Consider the following 12449-nt stretch of genomic DNA (forward strand, 5'->3'; position numbering starts at 1 on the left):
ACAGTGTAAATTATGAGCGCTCATCTTTCAGCCTGAATTTACAACAGCTCCTCAGGCTGATGGACCTCGGCAAGAACTTCAGAATCACTAAACTGTGGAAGGGATCTTCAAGCTCATCCAGTGCCACCCCCTGCCCTGGGCAGGGACACCTTCCACTATCCCACATTGCTCCAAGCCCCAGTGACCAGCCTGGCTTTGCACACTTCCAGGGATCCAGGAGCAGCCAGAGCTTCTCTGGGCACCCTGTGCCAGGGCCTCCCCACCCTGCCAAGGAACACTTGCTTCCTGATTATTTAATCTAAACCTGCTTTCCTTCATCCTAAGGCCATTCCACTTGTCTATCGGGACATGTCCTTGTGAGAAATCCCTCTGCATAATCCCATATGCGGAATGTGTTCCAGGGCCTCCGGGGGGGCACACAAGCACTCTGGCTGGGCCCTTTACTGGGCTTGTCCTCAGCGCCTTCCCTGGGAAGCCCCGGCTGTCCCGGGACTGTGCTCAGTCAGGACCGGTCCTCACCATCTGCACTCGCCGAGGAGCTCAGAGACCTTGTGCTCTGTGTGCACGGCGACGCTGGCAGCCGCACCTGCAGCGGGAGGGAGGGATGGCGGCATTGACCGCGGGGACGCGCCGGGGTCGCAGGATGCAGCCGCCCTCCATGGCACTGCCCGCCCGGCTCGAGGTGTCACGCCCGGGCCGCGGCAGCCCGCGCACAGGAACACCGGGGGTACGGGGGCAGCGCGCGCCCGCCCGCCGCTCCCGCTCTGCTGCTCCTCGCCCCGGCCGCTGCCCGGCTCCAGCACGGACCGCTCCAGCACCGGGCACGCCGCCATCGTGTCCCGCCCCCGGAACCGCTCCCGGGGCTGCCCCGGCACCGCGGCCGGGAACGCCCCCGGCACCGCCCCAGGATCCGCCCCGGGCACCGACCCCAGCCTCAATAAACCACGGGCACGGGGCGGGGCTCCCTGGGTGTTTATTGGGATGCTCTGGGGGATGGGGGGACTGAGGTGGTGGGACCCTGCACTGAGGAAGGGTCCTGGAGTGTCTTGTGTGGGGTCCTGGGGGTGTCCTAAGGGGTCCTGGGGGTATTTTGGGGTCCTGGAGGTGTCCAAGGGGGTCCTGGGGGTGTCCAAGGGGGTCCTGGGGGTGTCCCAGAAATGTTTTGGGGTATTGGGGCGGTCCAAGAGATATTTTGGGGTCCCAGGGGTGTTTTGTGCGTGGTTCTGGGGGTGCATTGTGGTCCTAGTGGAGTCCTAGAAATGTTTTGGGGTCTTGAGGGGTCCTGGAGGTGTTTTTGGGGTCTCATGCGGGTTTTGTGCACGGTCCTGGGGGGAGCTTGGGGATGTTTTGGGGTCCCTTGGGGGTTTTGTGTGGTCCTAGGGGTGGTCCTGGGGGCGTTTTGGGGTCCCTTGGGGGTTTTGTGCATGATCCTGGGGGTGCACTATGGCCCTGGGAATGTTTTGGGGTTCCATGGGGGGGTTGTTGTGTGGTCCTAGGGGGTCCCTAAGGATGTCCTGGGGGTGCACTGTGGTCCAGGGGGTGTTTCTGTGTGGTCCTGAAATGCTCCTTGGGGTGTCCTTGGGGGTCCCAGAGGAGTTTTGAGGTCCTAAAGTGCATTGGGGTCCCTTGGGGTGCATCGTGGTCCTGATGGTCCTGGGGGTGTTTTGGGGTCCCAGGGGTGTCTTGTAGGTGGTCCTGAGGAGTCCTGGGGGTGTCGCAGAGAGGTTTTGGGGTTCTACGGTGTCTAGTGGGTGGTGTAGGGGTGTTTTGGGGTCCCAGGGGTGTCGTGTGTGGTCCTGAGGGTGTCCCAGAGATGTTTGGGGGTCTGTCTGGTGGGGGGTCCTGGGGGTGTTTTGAGGTTCCAGGGGTGTCCTGGAGGTGTTTTAGAGTCCTGAAGGTGTCGTGTGGTCCTGAGGGGTCCTGTGGGTGTCCCAGAGACGTCTTGGGGTCCCGGGGGTGTCTGGAGGGTGGTCCTGGAGGTGTTTTGGGGTCCCAGGGGGCTCCTGGAGCATTCAGGGGTCCCAATTTGGGGTGCAGTGTTCGGCTCAGGCCCGGGCCAGGTGGGAGATGATGCTCTGGACAGCGCCCGAGGTCGTGCCCTGGCCACCAATGTCCGGCGTGTGCGTCTGGGGAGGGCGGGGCCAGGTCAGGGCCACGCCCACAGGGGGGTGGGACCACACATTTGGGACAGGTGAGGGGCGGGGCTTACCCGGGGGTCGTCTAGCGAGGCCAGCACGGCCTGGCGGATGGTGGAGGCGTGGCTGTGCAGCCTGGGGGAGGGGCAAGCGTGAGCCACACCCCCCAGGTGAGCACCCAGAGATTCTGCCCCACCACCTTCCTAAGCCACACCCACTTCAGCCCCGCCCACTGGGGAAGCCACACCCCCTTTAAAAGTCCGACCTCTTTTTGGGGATCCAACACCTCCCAGGTGTGTCCTGCCCCTCCCAGGTGTGCCCCATCCATCCCAGATGTGCCCAGCCCTTCCCAGATGTTTTCACCCCCTCCCCAGGTGTTCCCAGGCCCCCCAGGTGTTTTCCAGCCTCTTCCAGGTTGTCACCACTCCCTCTCAGGTGTGCCCCGCACCTCACAGGTGTTCCCCAGGTGTTCCCCACCCTCTCCCAGGTATGCCCTAGCTCCTCTCCACCCCTGCCCAGGTATTCCCACGTCCTCCCACCCCCTCCCCAGGTGTTCCCCAGCCCCTCCCAGGTGACCCCGCCCACCGCAGGTGATCCAGCATCATGCATGCCGCCAGCAGCGCTGCCGTGGGGTTGGCGATGTTGCGGTTGGCGATGCTCTTACCCGTGTTCCGCGTGGCCTGGGGGGGCACGGCCCTCAGGACCCCCCAGTGACTCCCCAATGCTCCCAGGGACCCCCCCCAGTGCTCCCAGTGACCCCATGGTGCCCATCCCCATATCCCAGACCCCCCAGAGCCCCCCCAGGATCCCCCAAACCCAGAGTTTCAAACATGGCATAGTCGTGGCCGTAGTTGACACTGGGCACCAGCCCAGATCCCCCAGTGCTCTCAGTCCATCCCAGTGACCCCATATTGGCCATCCCCATATCCCACACCCCCCGAACCCCCCCAGACCCCCTAGACCCACGGTCTCAAACACGGCGCAGTCACGGCCATAGTTGTCACTGGGCACAAGCCCAGATCCTCCCAGTGCTCCCAGTCCATCCCAGTCTCTCCCAGTGACCCCATATTGGCCATCCCCATATCCCAACCCCCCGGACCCCCCAGACTCCCCCCCAGACCCACGGTCTCGAACACGGCGTAGTCGTGGCCGTAGTTGGCGCCGGGCACGAGCCCCGGGCCCCCCACGAGCCCGGCGCAGACGTTGTTGACGATGTTCCCGTAGAGATTCGGCATCACCATCACGTCAAACTGCTGGGGCCGGGACACCAGCTGGCCACGGGGGGTACTGGGGTTACTGGGAGCACTGGGAGGGGGGGATTGGGGGCGGTTTGGGGGAGGGACAGACCTGCATGGTGGTGTTGTCCACGATCATGCTGCGGAACGTGATCTCGGGGTACTCGGCCGCCACTTCCTGGCAGCACTGCAGGAACAGCCCGTCCCCCAACTTCCTGGGGGGGCAGGGGGGTGAGACCCCAAAAATACCCGGGATACCCCCCCAAAAAACCTGGGATCTCCCCTGAGATCCCCCCAGCACTGCAGGAACAGCCCCTCCCCCACCTTCCTTTGGAGTTCAGGACTCCCAGGACCCTCCAAACTCCCCCAGAACTCCCCAGACTCCTCCCAGAACAACCAAAGCCCCACACAGGACCCCTCAACCCTCCCGAGACCCCATAAACCCCCCTAGGACCCCCCAAAACGCCCCAGCCTCCCAAGGATCCCCCAAAACCCTCCAGGACCCTCCACACACACACACCTAACCTCTGCCAGGACCCCCTCAAACACCCCTCAAGACCCCCAAAACCCCCCAAGGATCCTCCAAAACCCCTCCCAGGACCCCCCAGACCCCTCCCAGGATCCCCCAACCCCCCCGAGGACCCCATGCCGGAGCCCCGTACATGATGTTGGCTTTGTGCACGGCGGTGACGCTGCGCCGGGCGGCGGCGCGGGCCAGCCCGAAGGCGTAGTGAGCGATGCGGCGGGAGCGCCCGGCCGTGATGATCTTGAGGCTCTCCACGACCCCGGCCACGCTCTGCCGGGGAGAGGGGCGGGGCATCGGCAACGGGGGCGGGGCAGCTCGGGGACGTGATGGGGGCGTGGCCTCCTGGTCTCAGTGATTTTGCTTTTCTGGGGGATTTGGGGTGGTTTTGGGGAGATTTGCTGTGATTTTTGTGGAGGTCTTGTGTGATTTTGCGTGCATTTTGTCTGGTTTTGGGCGTACGTTGTGGGGTTTTGGGTGTATTTTGTGTGATTTTGCCCCTTTTTAGGTGTATTTAGCGTGATTTTGGGTGTATTTAGTGTGACTTTGTATTTTCTGTCATTTCGGCTGTTTCCCTGTTTCTGGGTGTTTCTGGCGCCCACCTCGTGCTCCAGGGAGCTGTACTCGCCCTCCGTGTTCTCCCTGACGATGAGGATGTCGATGTCGCGGTGCCGCGTCTCCACCCCGGGCAGGCTCTGGCAGTGAATCACGTTGGCGTAGAGATCCAGGCTGGTCCTGGCACAGCCCAAAACACCACGAAAATCAGCCCCAAAAGATGCAAATGAACCCCGAAATATGCAAATTAATACACCAAATACACAAAAGAATCCAGAAATACACAAGTGAGCCCCAAAATACGCAAAATCAGCCCCAAAATATGCAAATGAACACCAGAATATGCAAGTGAACCCCAAAAAATGCAAATGAGCCCACAAAAACGCAAATGAACCCCTAAAATTTTCGAACGAACCACCCCCAACACGTAAATCAACCCCCAAGACGTGAAACCAACCCCAAAATATGCAAATGAACCCCGAAATACGCAAGACCAGCCCCAAAAATATGCAAATCAAGCTCCCAAAAACAGTACCCCAGAATATGCAAATCAACCCCAAAAGTATGCAAATCAAGCCCTCAACATGCCAATTAACCCCCCCAACACCCTCCCAGTGCTCCCAGTGCTCACCGGATGAGGTTGTTCCGGGATTTGTGGCTCGGGGGGAGGTTGTGATTGGTCTCGATGTTCCCTGAAGGACCCAAAATAAAACCGCAGTGGGGTCAGGACAGGATGGGGGCGGGATTTGGGTTTTTTTGGGGGGGATTTGGGGTTTTTCTGAGAGGATTTGGGGGGTTTCTTGTGGAAATTTTGGGGGGTTTTTGAGGAGGTGTTCAGGGATTTGCGGAGATTTGGGATGGTTTTGAGAGGATTTGGGGGGGGATTTGATGAACTTTCCGTTGATTTGAGTGGATTTGGGCGGTTTTGAGGAGATTCTGGGGGAGATTTGAAGAGATTTTGGGTAGTTTTGGTGACCTTTTGGTTGATTTGATATTTTGGGGTGATTAGATGAGATTTTGGTGGATTTAATGATATTTTGGGTAGTTTTGATGAAATTTGGGGTGGTTTGATGACATTTAGGGTGATTTGATGAGATTTGGGGGTGATTTGATTACATTTTAGGTAGTTTTGATGACATTTTGGGGTTTTTGTATGGGATTGGGGTGAATTTGATGACATTCTGGGGGTGATTTGATGAGATTTAAAACAGTTTTGATGACATTTTGGGTTCTTTGAGGGGATTTTGGGGATTTTTGAGGGGATTTTGGGGTTCCTTTGAAGCGATTGAGGGTGGATTTGAGGGAATTTGGGGGTTTTTGAGGAGATTGAAGTGGTTTTGAGGGGAATGAGGGGTTTTTTGAGGGGATTGGGGTGGTTTTGATGACATTTTGGGGTGGATTTGAGGGGATGTGGGGTTTTTGGGATCCCCCCCTGACCTTTGAGTGCCACGCCGTTGCGCCGGATGGCCGTGATCGCGTTCTGCACGTCGTCCTCGGGCGCCTCCGAGCTCACCCGAACCTCCTCGAAATCCACGGGGACACAGGCGTGCCTGGGGGACAGCAGGGACACCTTGGGGACACTCAAAACAGGGATCATCTGCATATTTGGGGATCATTTGCATATTTTGGGATTGATTTCTATGATTTAAGGGTTATCTTGCACAGTTTTGGGGGCTCATTTGCATATTTTAAGAGCTCATTTACATACTTTGGGGGTTGATTTGAATGTTTTGGGGTCGATTTCTATGTTTTAGGGATTCACTTGCATATTTAGGAATCAATTTACATTTTTTGGGGTCCATTTGCACACTTTAGGCAACGATTTACTTTTTTTAGGGTTCACTTGCATACTCAAAAGATCAATTTACAGTTTTTTGGATTCGTTTGCACATTTTAGGGGTGGGGGGGACCCCAAAAAATGGGGGGGGCACCCACCTGAAGACCTCCTTGACGTGCAGCATCAACTCGGGGCCGATGCCATCGCCGGGGATCAGCGTCACCGTGTGCCGGCCCCCGTACTTGGCTGGGGGGGGCTGTGGGGACACCCACATTTGGGGCCCCCACCCCTCCTTTTCCAAAAAATTCCCAAAATTCTGAAGGGTTTTGGGGCCCCCCCAGCTGCGTTTGGGGCCCAACCCCAGTGATTTTTGGGATTCCCTGGTGATTTTTTGGGTCCCTCCCAGTGATTTTTGGCGTCCTTCCTGGTGATTTTTGGGCCACCCCCCAAGTGCATTTTGGGCCCCCCCTGGTGATTTTGGGACCCTCCCAGTGATTTTTGGGCTCCCAAGAGCATTTTGATGCCCCCGTTGGGAATTTTCGGGACCCCAATTCTTTCTGGGCCCCACCCTGGTGAATTTTGGATCCCCCCAGGTGCTTTTAGGGCCCTCCAAGGTGATTTTGGGGCCCCTCCAATGCTTTTGTTCCCCCTCCCCCCATTGTTTTTTGGGGCCCCTCGGTGATTTTTGGGCCCCCTAGGAGGTTTTTGGATCCCCAGGAGATTCTTGGGGTACTCACGATGCTGCGTTGCTGTGGGAGGGGGAGAACGGGGAAGTCAGTGAAAAACAGAGCGCGACCCCCCCAAAATCCCCCCTGAACCCCCACCAGGAACCCCCCCCAACCCCAAAATTTGGGGTTTGGAGCCATCCCGAGTGCAGGGGTCCCCGCCAAAATGGGGAGAATGGGTTAGGGGTCTCTGCCCCAGGTCAGGGGGTACCTGTGACCCCCCCCAGGTGTGGGAGGGGTTTTGGGGGGGGGTGGGGAGGGGCACTCACGGGGGGGAGGTGGAGCCGCTCGGCATCATGGGAAATCCCGGCCTGTGCGATCCACACCTGCAATGGGAGGGGAACCCTAAGGGATGGGGGACCCCTAAAGGAACCGGGACCCCCCAAAAGGTTCCAAAGCCCCCTTCTCAAAACTGCACCAGAGATCAAACCCCCCCTATAGCTCAGGACCCTTCCATAAACACCTCATTAATTAAAAAAAAAGTTAATTAAACTTTGTATGGGGCTGAGCCCCAGGACATCCCAAAACTCCTTCCGGCCGCCACCAATGGTTCAGCCCAGGCGCCGCCCCCCAGAAATATCAGCCAATCACAACGCGAGGCGCTGCCCTTCCCACCTACTCCGCGAGTTTCAGCCAATCAGAACACGCAAAAACGTGCCACACCCCCAGCGAAGCCAATCAGAGTCCGGTCCGCCACTTCCGGGCCGCTGCCCTCCAGGCGGCCCCCACGGGTGGGCTAGCCAATCACAAGCCGCCGGTGCGGCGGGAACCGGCGGGAACCGGTGGGGGGCGAAGCCCGGTAGGTGGCGGACCGGGTTCCGGTTGGTCACTCACCGCACGCGGCCGAAGCGCGGCCCGCACCAGGCGCCGTCGCGCCGCCGTCAACGCCGCCGCCATGATGCTCTCTCCGACGGTGCGAGCTCTCGCGAGATATCGGCACCACCCACACGACGAGATAGAGCGATAAGCTCGAATTCTCGCGAGAGTTCCCGCCCCACCCCTCCCGCCTAGCTACCACGCCCTCACCCCGCTGCGGCCATTTTGTGCCTGGGAGGGGCGGTGGCATGAGGCCTCACGGCGACAGGAGAGAAAGGCAGCTCCGCCCACACCGTTCTGTCCTGGAACGGCGATACCCGAGCGCGGAGCCCTTTCCCCAACCGTGCTTCGTTTTGAGGGCGAAAGAAACTGCAACTGATAACGGGGGAGAGAGCTGCGGCCACCGCCCCTCAGTCGTCGCTATGGCAACGTCAGAGTGCGCTTGCGCATGAATATGACCCCAGCTCCGCCTCCCGCAGGTGGGGCGGCTGCCATTTTAATCGCGTGGGCGTCTCATTGCGCATGTGCCTCACCTTGGCCACACTCCTGGCGTGTCTTAGCCACACCCTTGTCTTCACCGCAGGCCACGTTGCGTGCGGGCTGGGCGGTGCGCTCTCTTCTCATTGGTCAACAGACGCGCACGTGTCCGCCCCTCGCACTCTGATTGGTGAGCGCGGAGGAGTTGCCGGCGCTGATTGGCTGTTCTCCCCGGGGGAGTGGCTAGAGGGCGGGTTCGTGCGGCCGATCATGGCGGGTGCTGGGGTGCTCCGCTGCTGCTGCTGCTGCTGGCGGCGAGCGGCGCCGCGGGTAGGGCGGAAATCGGGGTCCTGTGAGCGGGAACGGGAATTTCTGAGGGAAACCCGGGGGTCGTGAGGGCTCTGAGGGGTTCTAGGGTGTGTGAGGGTTGCGGGGGTCGAGGGCCGTGAGGGGAAGGAGGGGACTGCGGGTCCCGTGAGGGGATCCCGAGGCCGCTGAAATCCGTGAGGGGACCCGGGATCCCATGAGGGGAAATCAGGGTCCCGTGAGGGGGTCCCGGAACCAATGAGGTCCGTGAGGCGTCCTGTGAGGGTCTGGGCTGCCACTGGGGGTCCCGGGGCATTGGCGGTCTATGGGCGGCTCAGGTGGGGATTTGGGGAGACTCAGGTGAGTGAGGGTCCCTGAGATGACCTGGGACAGTTTTAGGGGGCTCAGCTGAGATTTTTAAGCAGGGTCTCGAAGATACTGGGGGGGGTCCCTTGGTTAGGGGGGTCGCTGCGCGGGTGCTGAGGGGGGTCCCTGCCGCCCCCTGCCCAGGTGAGCCGTGCCCCGAGCCCACCATCGTCCCCTCCTATTACACCACCTCGGACGCCGTCATCGCCTCCGAGAGCGTCTTCGTGGTGGAGATTTCCCTGGTCTGCAAAAACGGCGCCCAGGTGACACCCCCGCGGGGTTTGGGAGTGGAGAGGGGGTGTGAGAGACCCCCCCTGATCGCCCCCTCCCCCGCAGAACGTGGCTCTTTACGCCGATGTGAACGGGAAGCAGTTCCCGGTGACCCGCGGGCAGGACGTGGGCAGGTACCAGGTGAGGCTGGGGGGGTTGTTCTGGAGGGCTCAGGTGGGTTTGAAGGGATTTTGAGGGGCTGGGGGGTTGTTTTGGGGGACTCAGGTGATTTGGGAGAGTCTGGGGTGGCTCAGGTGAGTTTGGGGGGACTTCGAGCAGCTCTGGGGATCTCAGGAGAGATTTGGGGGTCTCAGATGAATTTGGGGAGGGGTCCCAGAGATCCCAACCCCCCCCTTGTCCCCCCCTCAGGTATCCTGGAGCCTGGAGCACCGCCAGGCCCAGTCGGGAACTTACGAGGTGAAATTCTTTGATGAGGAATCCTACAGCGCCCTGCGCAAGGTGAGGACCCCTCCCCAAATTCTGGGGGGCTCTCAGGACCCCGCCAAACCCCCCTGAACCCCCCAACTCCCCCCCCTGAACCCCCAGGCCCAGAGGAACAACGAGGACGTGTCACGGATCCGGCCGCTCTTCACCGTCAACGTCGATCACCGGGTGGGTCCGGGGGGGGATTTTGTGTGGATCCCCCAAATTTGGGGGGGTTTGGGGGGTCCCCCACCGAGTTTGGGAGGGCTGGAAGGGCCACGTGGGGATTTGGGGGTGCTGAAGGGTCCTGGGGTGGCTCTGAGAGGTGAATTTGGGGTGGCCCAGGGATTTTTTTGGGAGGGTGACACTCAGATTTTGGGGTGCCCCGGGTTTTTGGGGTATCTCAGGGGTTTTTTTTTAATGGGGGTGACAGCAGAAATTTGGCACATCCCTAAGTTTTTGGGGTGTCCCATGGTGCCGCTGGAATTTTGGGGTGCCCCCATTTTTTTATGGCAGCTGCCTCACTGAGACTTTCGGATTTCCCAAAGTTTTTTAAAGGGGTGACTCTGACATTTTGGGGCAATGACACCCCAAAATTTTGGGATGTCCGGGGACTTTTAAGAAACTAAACTGGGATTTTGGGATATCCCAGGATTTTTGGGGTGGGAGGTCCCACTGGGATTTTGGGGGGGGGTCCCAATGACATTTTGGGGTGTCCCAGAGCTGAGATTTTCAGCGTCTCCTTTCTTGGGGTGAAATTTTGGGAATTTTAATTACACCGAGATACTGGGGTGGGGTTTGGGAGATTTTGGGGATGGGGAGAAAGGGTCTGGGGCGGTTTTGGGGTGCTCTGGTGACCCCCAAATTCTCCACAGGGTGCCTGGAACGGGCCCTGGGTGTCTACGGAGGTGGTGGCAGCTGCCATCGGGCTCGTGGTTTATTACCTGGCCTTCAGCACCAAGAGCAGCATCCAGGCCTAAAAAAAACTCCAAAAAATCCCGAAACACCGTCCCAAAAAAACCTCCTAAAACCCCTTAAAAATTACTCTAAAAAAGCCCCCACAAGTCCCCAAAAAAATCTCAAAAAACCCCAAAAAGTCCCGTAAAAACCGGTAGAAAATTACCCTAAAAAAGCCAAAAAACCCCAAAAAACTACCCTAAAAAATTCCAAAAAAACTTTAAAAATCCACCCCAAAAACAACCCCCCCCAGCACCTGGGGGAGGAGGGTGGGACACCCCTAAAATTCCCCCTCGTCCCAAATTTTTGGGGTGGGGTGAGGAGCACCCTAAAAGGGAACGGTTCCCCCAGATTTGGGGGGTGGGGGAAGAGTGGGGAGACCCCAAAATTGTGAGGTTTGGGGTTGATTTGTGCTGGGGAGGTCCCCAGATCTTCCCCTGTACCCCAATAAAAGCGTCCCCCCAAATTGGGGGTGTGGAGGGGGTGTGCGTGTCCTGCCTTTCCTGAGGGGGGAGGAACCCCCAAATTCCCAAAGTTTCCAATAAATCTGGGGAGGTTTCCTCTTGTTTTGAGGGGATGATGACGTCAGACCCGCCTCTCAATGACGTCACCGTGGGGGGTGGAGATTTGGAGGGGGGGGCAGATGTCCTGGGGTGATTTTTGGGGGAGGGCGCCCTTGGGAAGGGGTGTGGGTGGGGGAGTGGGGGGGGAATTCCCGGAATTTCCCAGCGTTTCCCGAATTTTCCCGAAATTCCAAGGCCGTAATTGCCGGGAATGGGGCGGGGAGGGGGCAAAGCTCCAAACCCCCCCCTCTTCTTCCCCACACGCTGCGAGGGGCCCCAAATAAGGGGGGGTGGGTGTCCCATCCCCCTCTCCTCGGGAAAATTTTGGGGGTTTCTTCTCTCTAAGGTGACCCCAATAAATTGGGGAGAGGGGCTCAGCCCCACTTGGGCGGGTGGGTCTCAGGATTTTGGGAGGGGGGAGTCTCAAACATTTGGGGTTTCTTCCTCCCTCTCCAAATAAAGATCCCAAATATCCTGGGGGGGATTCAACCCCCCCCTTCCTCCCCTTGGGGGTCTTTTCCCCCCAAAATGGGGTCTCAGCCCCCCCGCCCCCCCCCCCCCAAATCGGGACACCCAAATATCCCGGGGGGCTCAACCACCCCCCCCCCCCCAGGGTTCCCTTTCCCCCCAAATCAGGGATCCCAATACCGGGGGGGGACCCTCGGGGGTCTCTTTCCTCCCCCCAAATGGGGTCTCAACCCCAAACTCATCCCCCTTACCCCTCTCGGCGGTCCCTCCCCTAAATCCAGGACCCCAATACCCCACTTGAGGGTCTCTTACCCAAATGGGGTCTCAGCCCCAAACTCATTCCCCCCATCTTCCCCCTCGGGAGTCTTTTATCCCCAAATATGATCTCACCCCCAAATCCGGGACCCCTCCTCGGGGGTCTTTCCCCCCCAAAACGGGGTCTGACCCCAAACCCAACCCCCTTTACCCCTCTCGGGGGTCTCTTCCCCCCAAATGGGGTCACACCCCCAAACTGGGACCGCAATACCCATGGGCGTCCCTCGGGGGTCTCTTCCCCCCCCGAAACCCACCCGCCTTTTACCCCTCTCGGGGGTCCCATTCTCGCCGCCCCCCGCCCAGGGTGTGGCCGCGGTGGGCGTGGCCGCGGTGGGCGTGGCCGGTGCCGGGGGGCGTGGCCTGCGGGTGGATTATGTCAACCCCGCGGCAGCCGCAGCCCCGAGCTGGGAGCGGCAGGAGCAGGTACCGCCCGGGGGGGGCTCTGGGCGGATTTTGGGGGTCCCCGAGGGGTCCCCGATATCAGGGGCGACCCCAAAGAGCGCGGCGGTTCAGGGCTGGGGGGAACCGAGAGCGAGGA

The 12449-nt window shown here is 59.7% G+C and overlaps 2 protein-coding genes across 9 annotated transcripts; one reads left to right on the forward strand and one right to left on the reverse strand.

Annotated features, from left to right (window-relative positions):
* Positions 1 to 957: 957 nt before the first annotated feature.
* IDH3G (isocitrate dehydrogenase (NAD(+)) 3 non-catalytic subunit gamma) lies at positions 958 to 8264 on the reverse strand. 8 transcript variants are annotated; one of them, XM_088155059.1, is made up of 13 exons: positions 7785 to 7937; positions 7220 to 7276; positions 6963 to 6974; positions 6384 to 6517; positions 5886 to 5998; positions 5080 to 5140; positions 4496 to 4628; positions 4033 to 4166; positions 3483 to 3585; positions 3260 to 3406; positions 2721 to 2815; positions 2210 to 2270; positions 958 to 2126 (listed from the first exon to the last, which is right to left on the reverse strand). In XM_088155059.1, exons 1-13 carry the CDS (start codon positions 7845 to 7847, stop codon positions 2046 to 2048), a joined length of 1194 nt encoding a protein of 397 aa, XP_088011185.1. In that variant the 5' UTR covers positions 7848 to 7937; the 3' UTR covers positions 958 to 2045. The 8 variants fall into 8 exon arrangements, with proteins under 8 accessions (XP_088011185.1, XP_014748870.1, XP_088011187.1 ...); XM_014893384.2 differs by having other exon boundaries at positions 6384 to 6481; positions 7785 to 7936; XM_088155061.1 differs by lacking the exon at positions 7220 to 7276 and having other exon boundaries at positions 2800 to 2815; positions 3483 to 3581; positions 7785 to 8264.
* SSR4 (signal sequence receptor subunit 4) lies at positions 8189 to 11044 on the forward strand. Its single transcript, XM_088155001.1, has 8 exons — positions 8189 to 8196; positions 8246 to 8433; positions 8484 to 8573; positions 9060 to 9178; positions 9252 to 9326; positions 9555 to 9644; positions 9732 to 9797; positions 10484 to 11044. Exons 1-8 carry the CDS (start codon positions 8189 to 8191, stop codon positions 10586 to 10588), a joined length of 741 nt encoding a protein of 246 aa, XP_088011127.1. The 3' UTR covers positions 10589 to 11044.
* Positions 11045 to 12449: the final 1405 nt, after the last annotated feature.

This window comes from Sturnus vulgaris, chromosome 34 (genome assembly GCF_052056855.1).
Source record: "Sturnus vulgaris isolate bStuVul1 chromosome 34, bStuVul1.hap1, whole genome shotgun sequence".
Classification (NCBI taxonomy): domain Eukaryota; kingdom Metazoa; phylum Chordata; class Aves; order Passeriformes; family Sturnidae; genus Sturnus; species Sturnus vulgaris.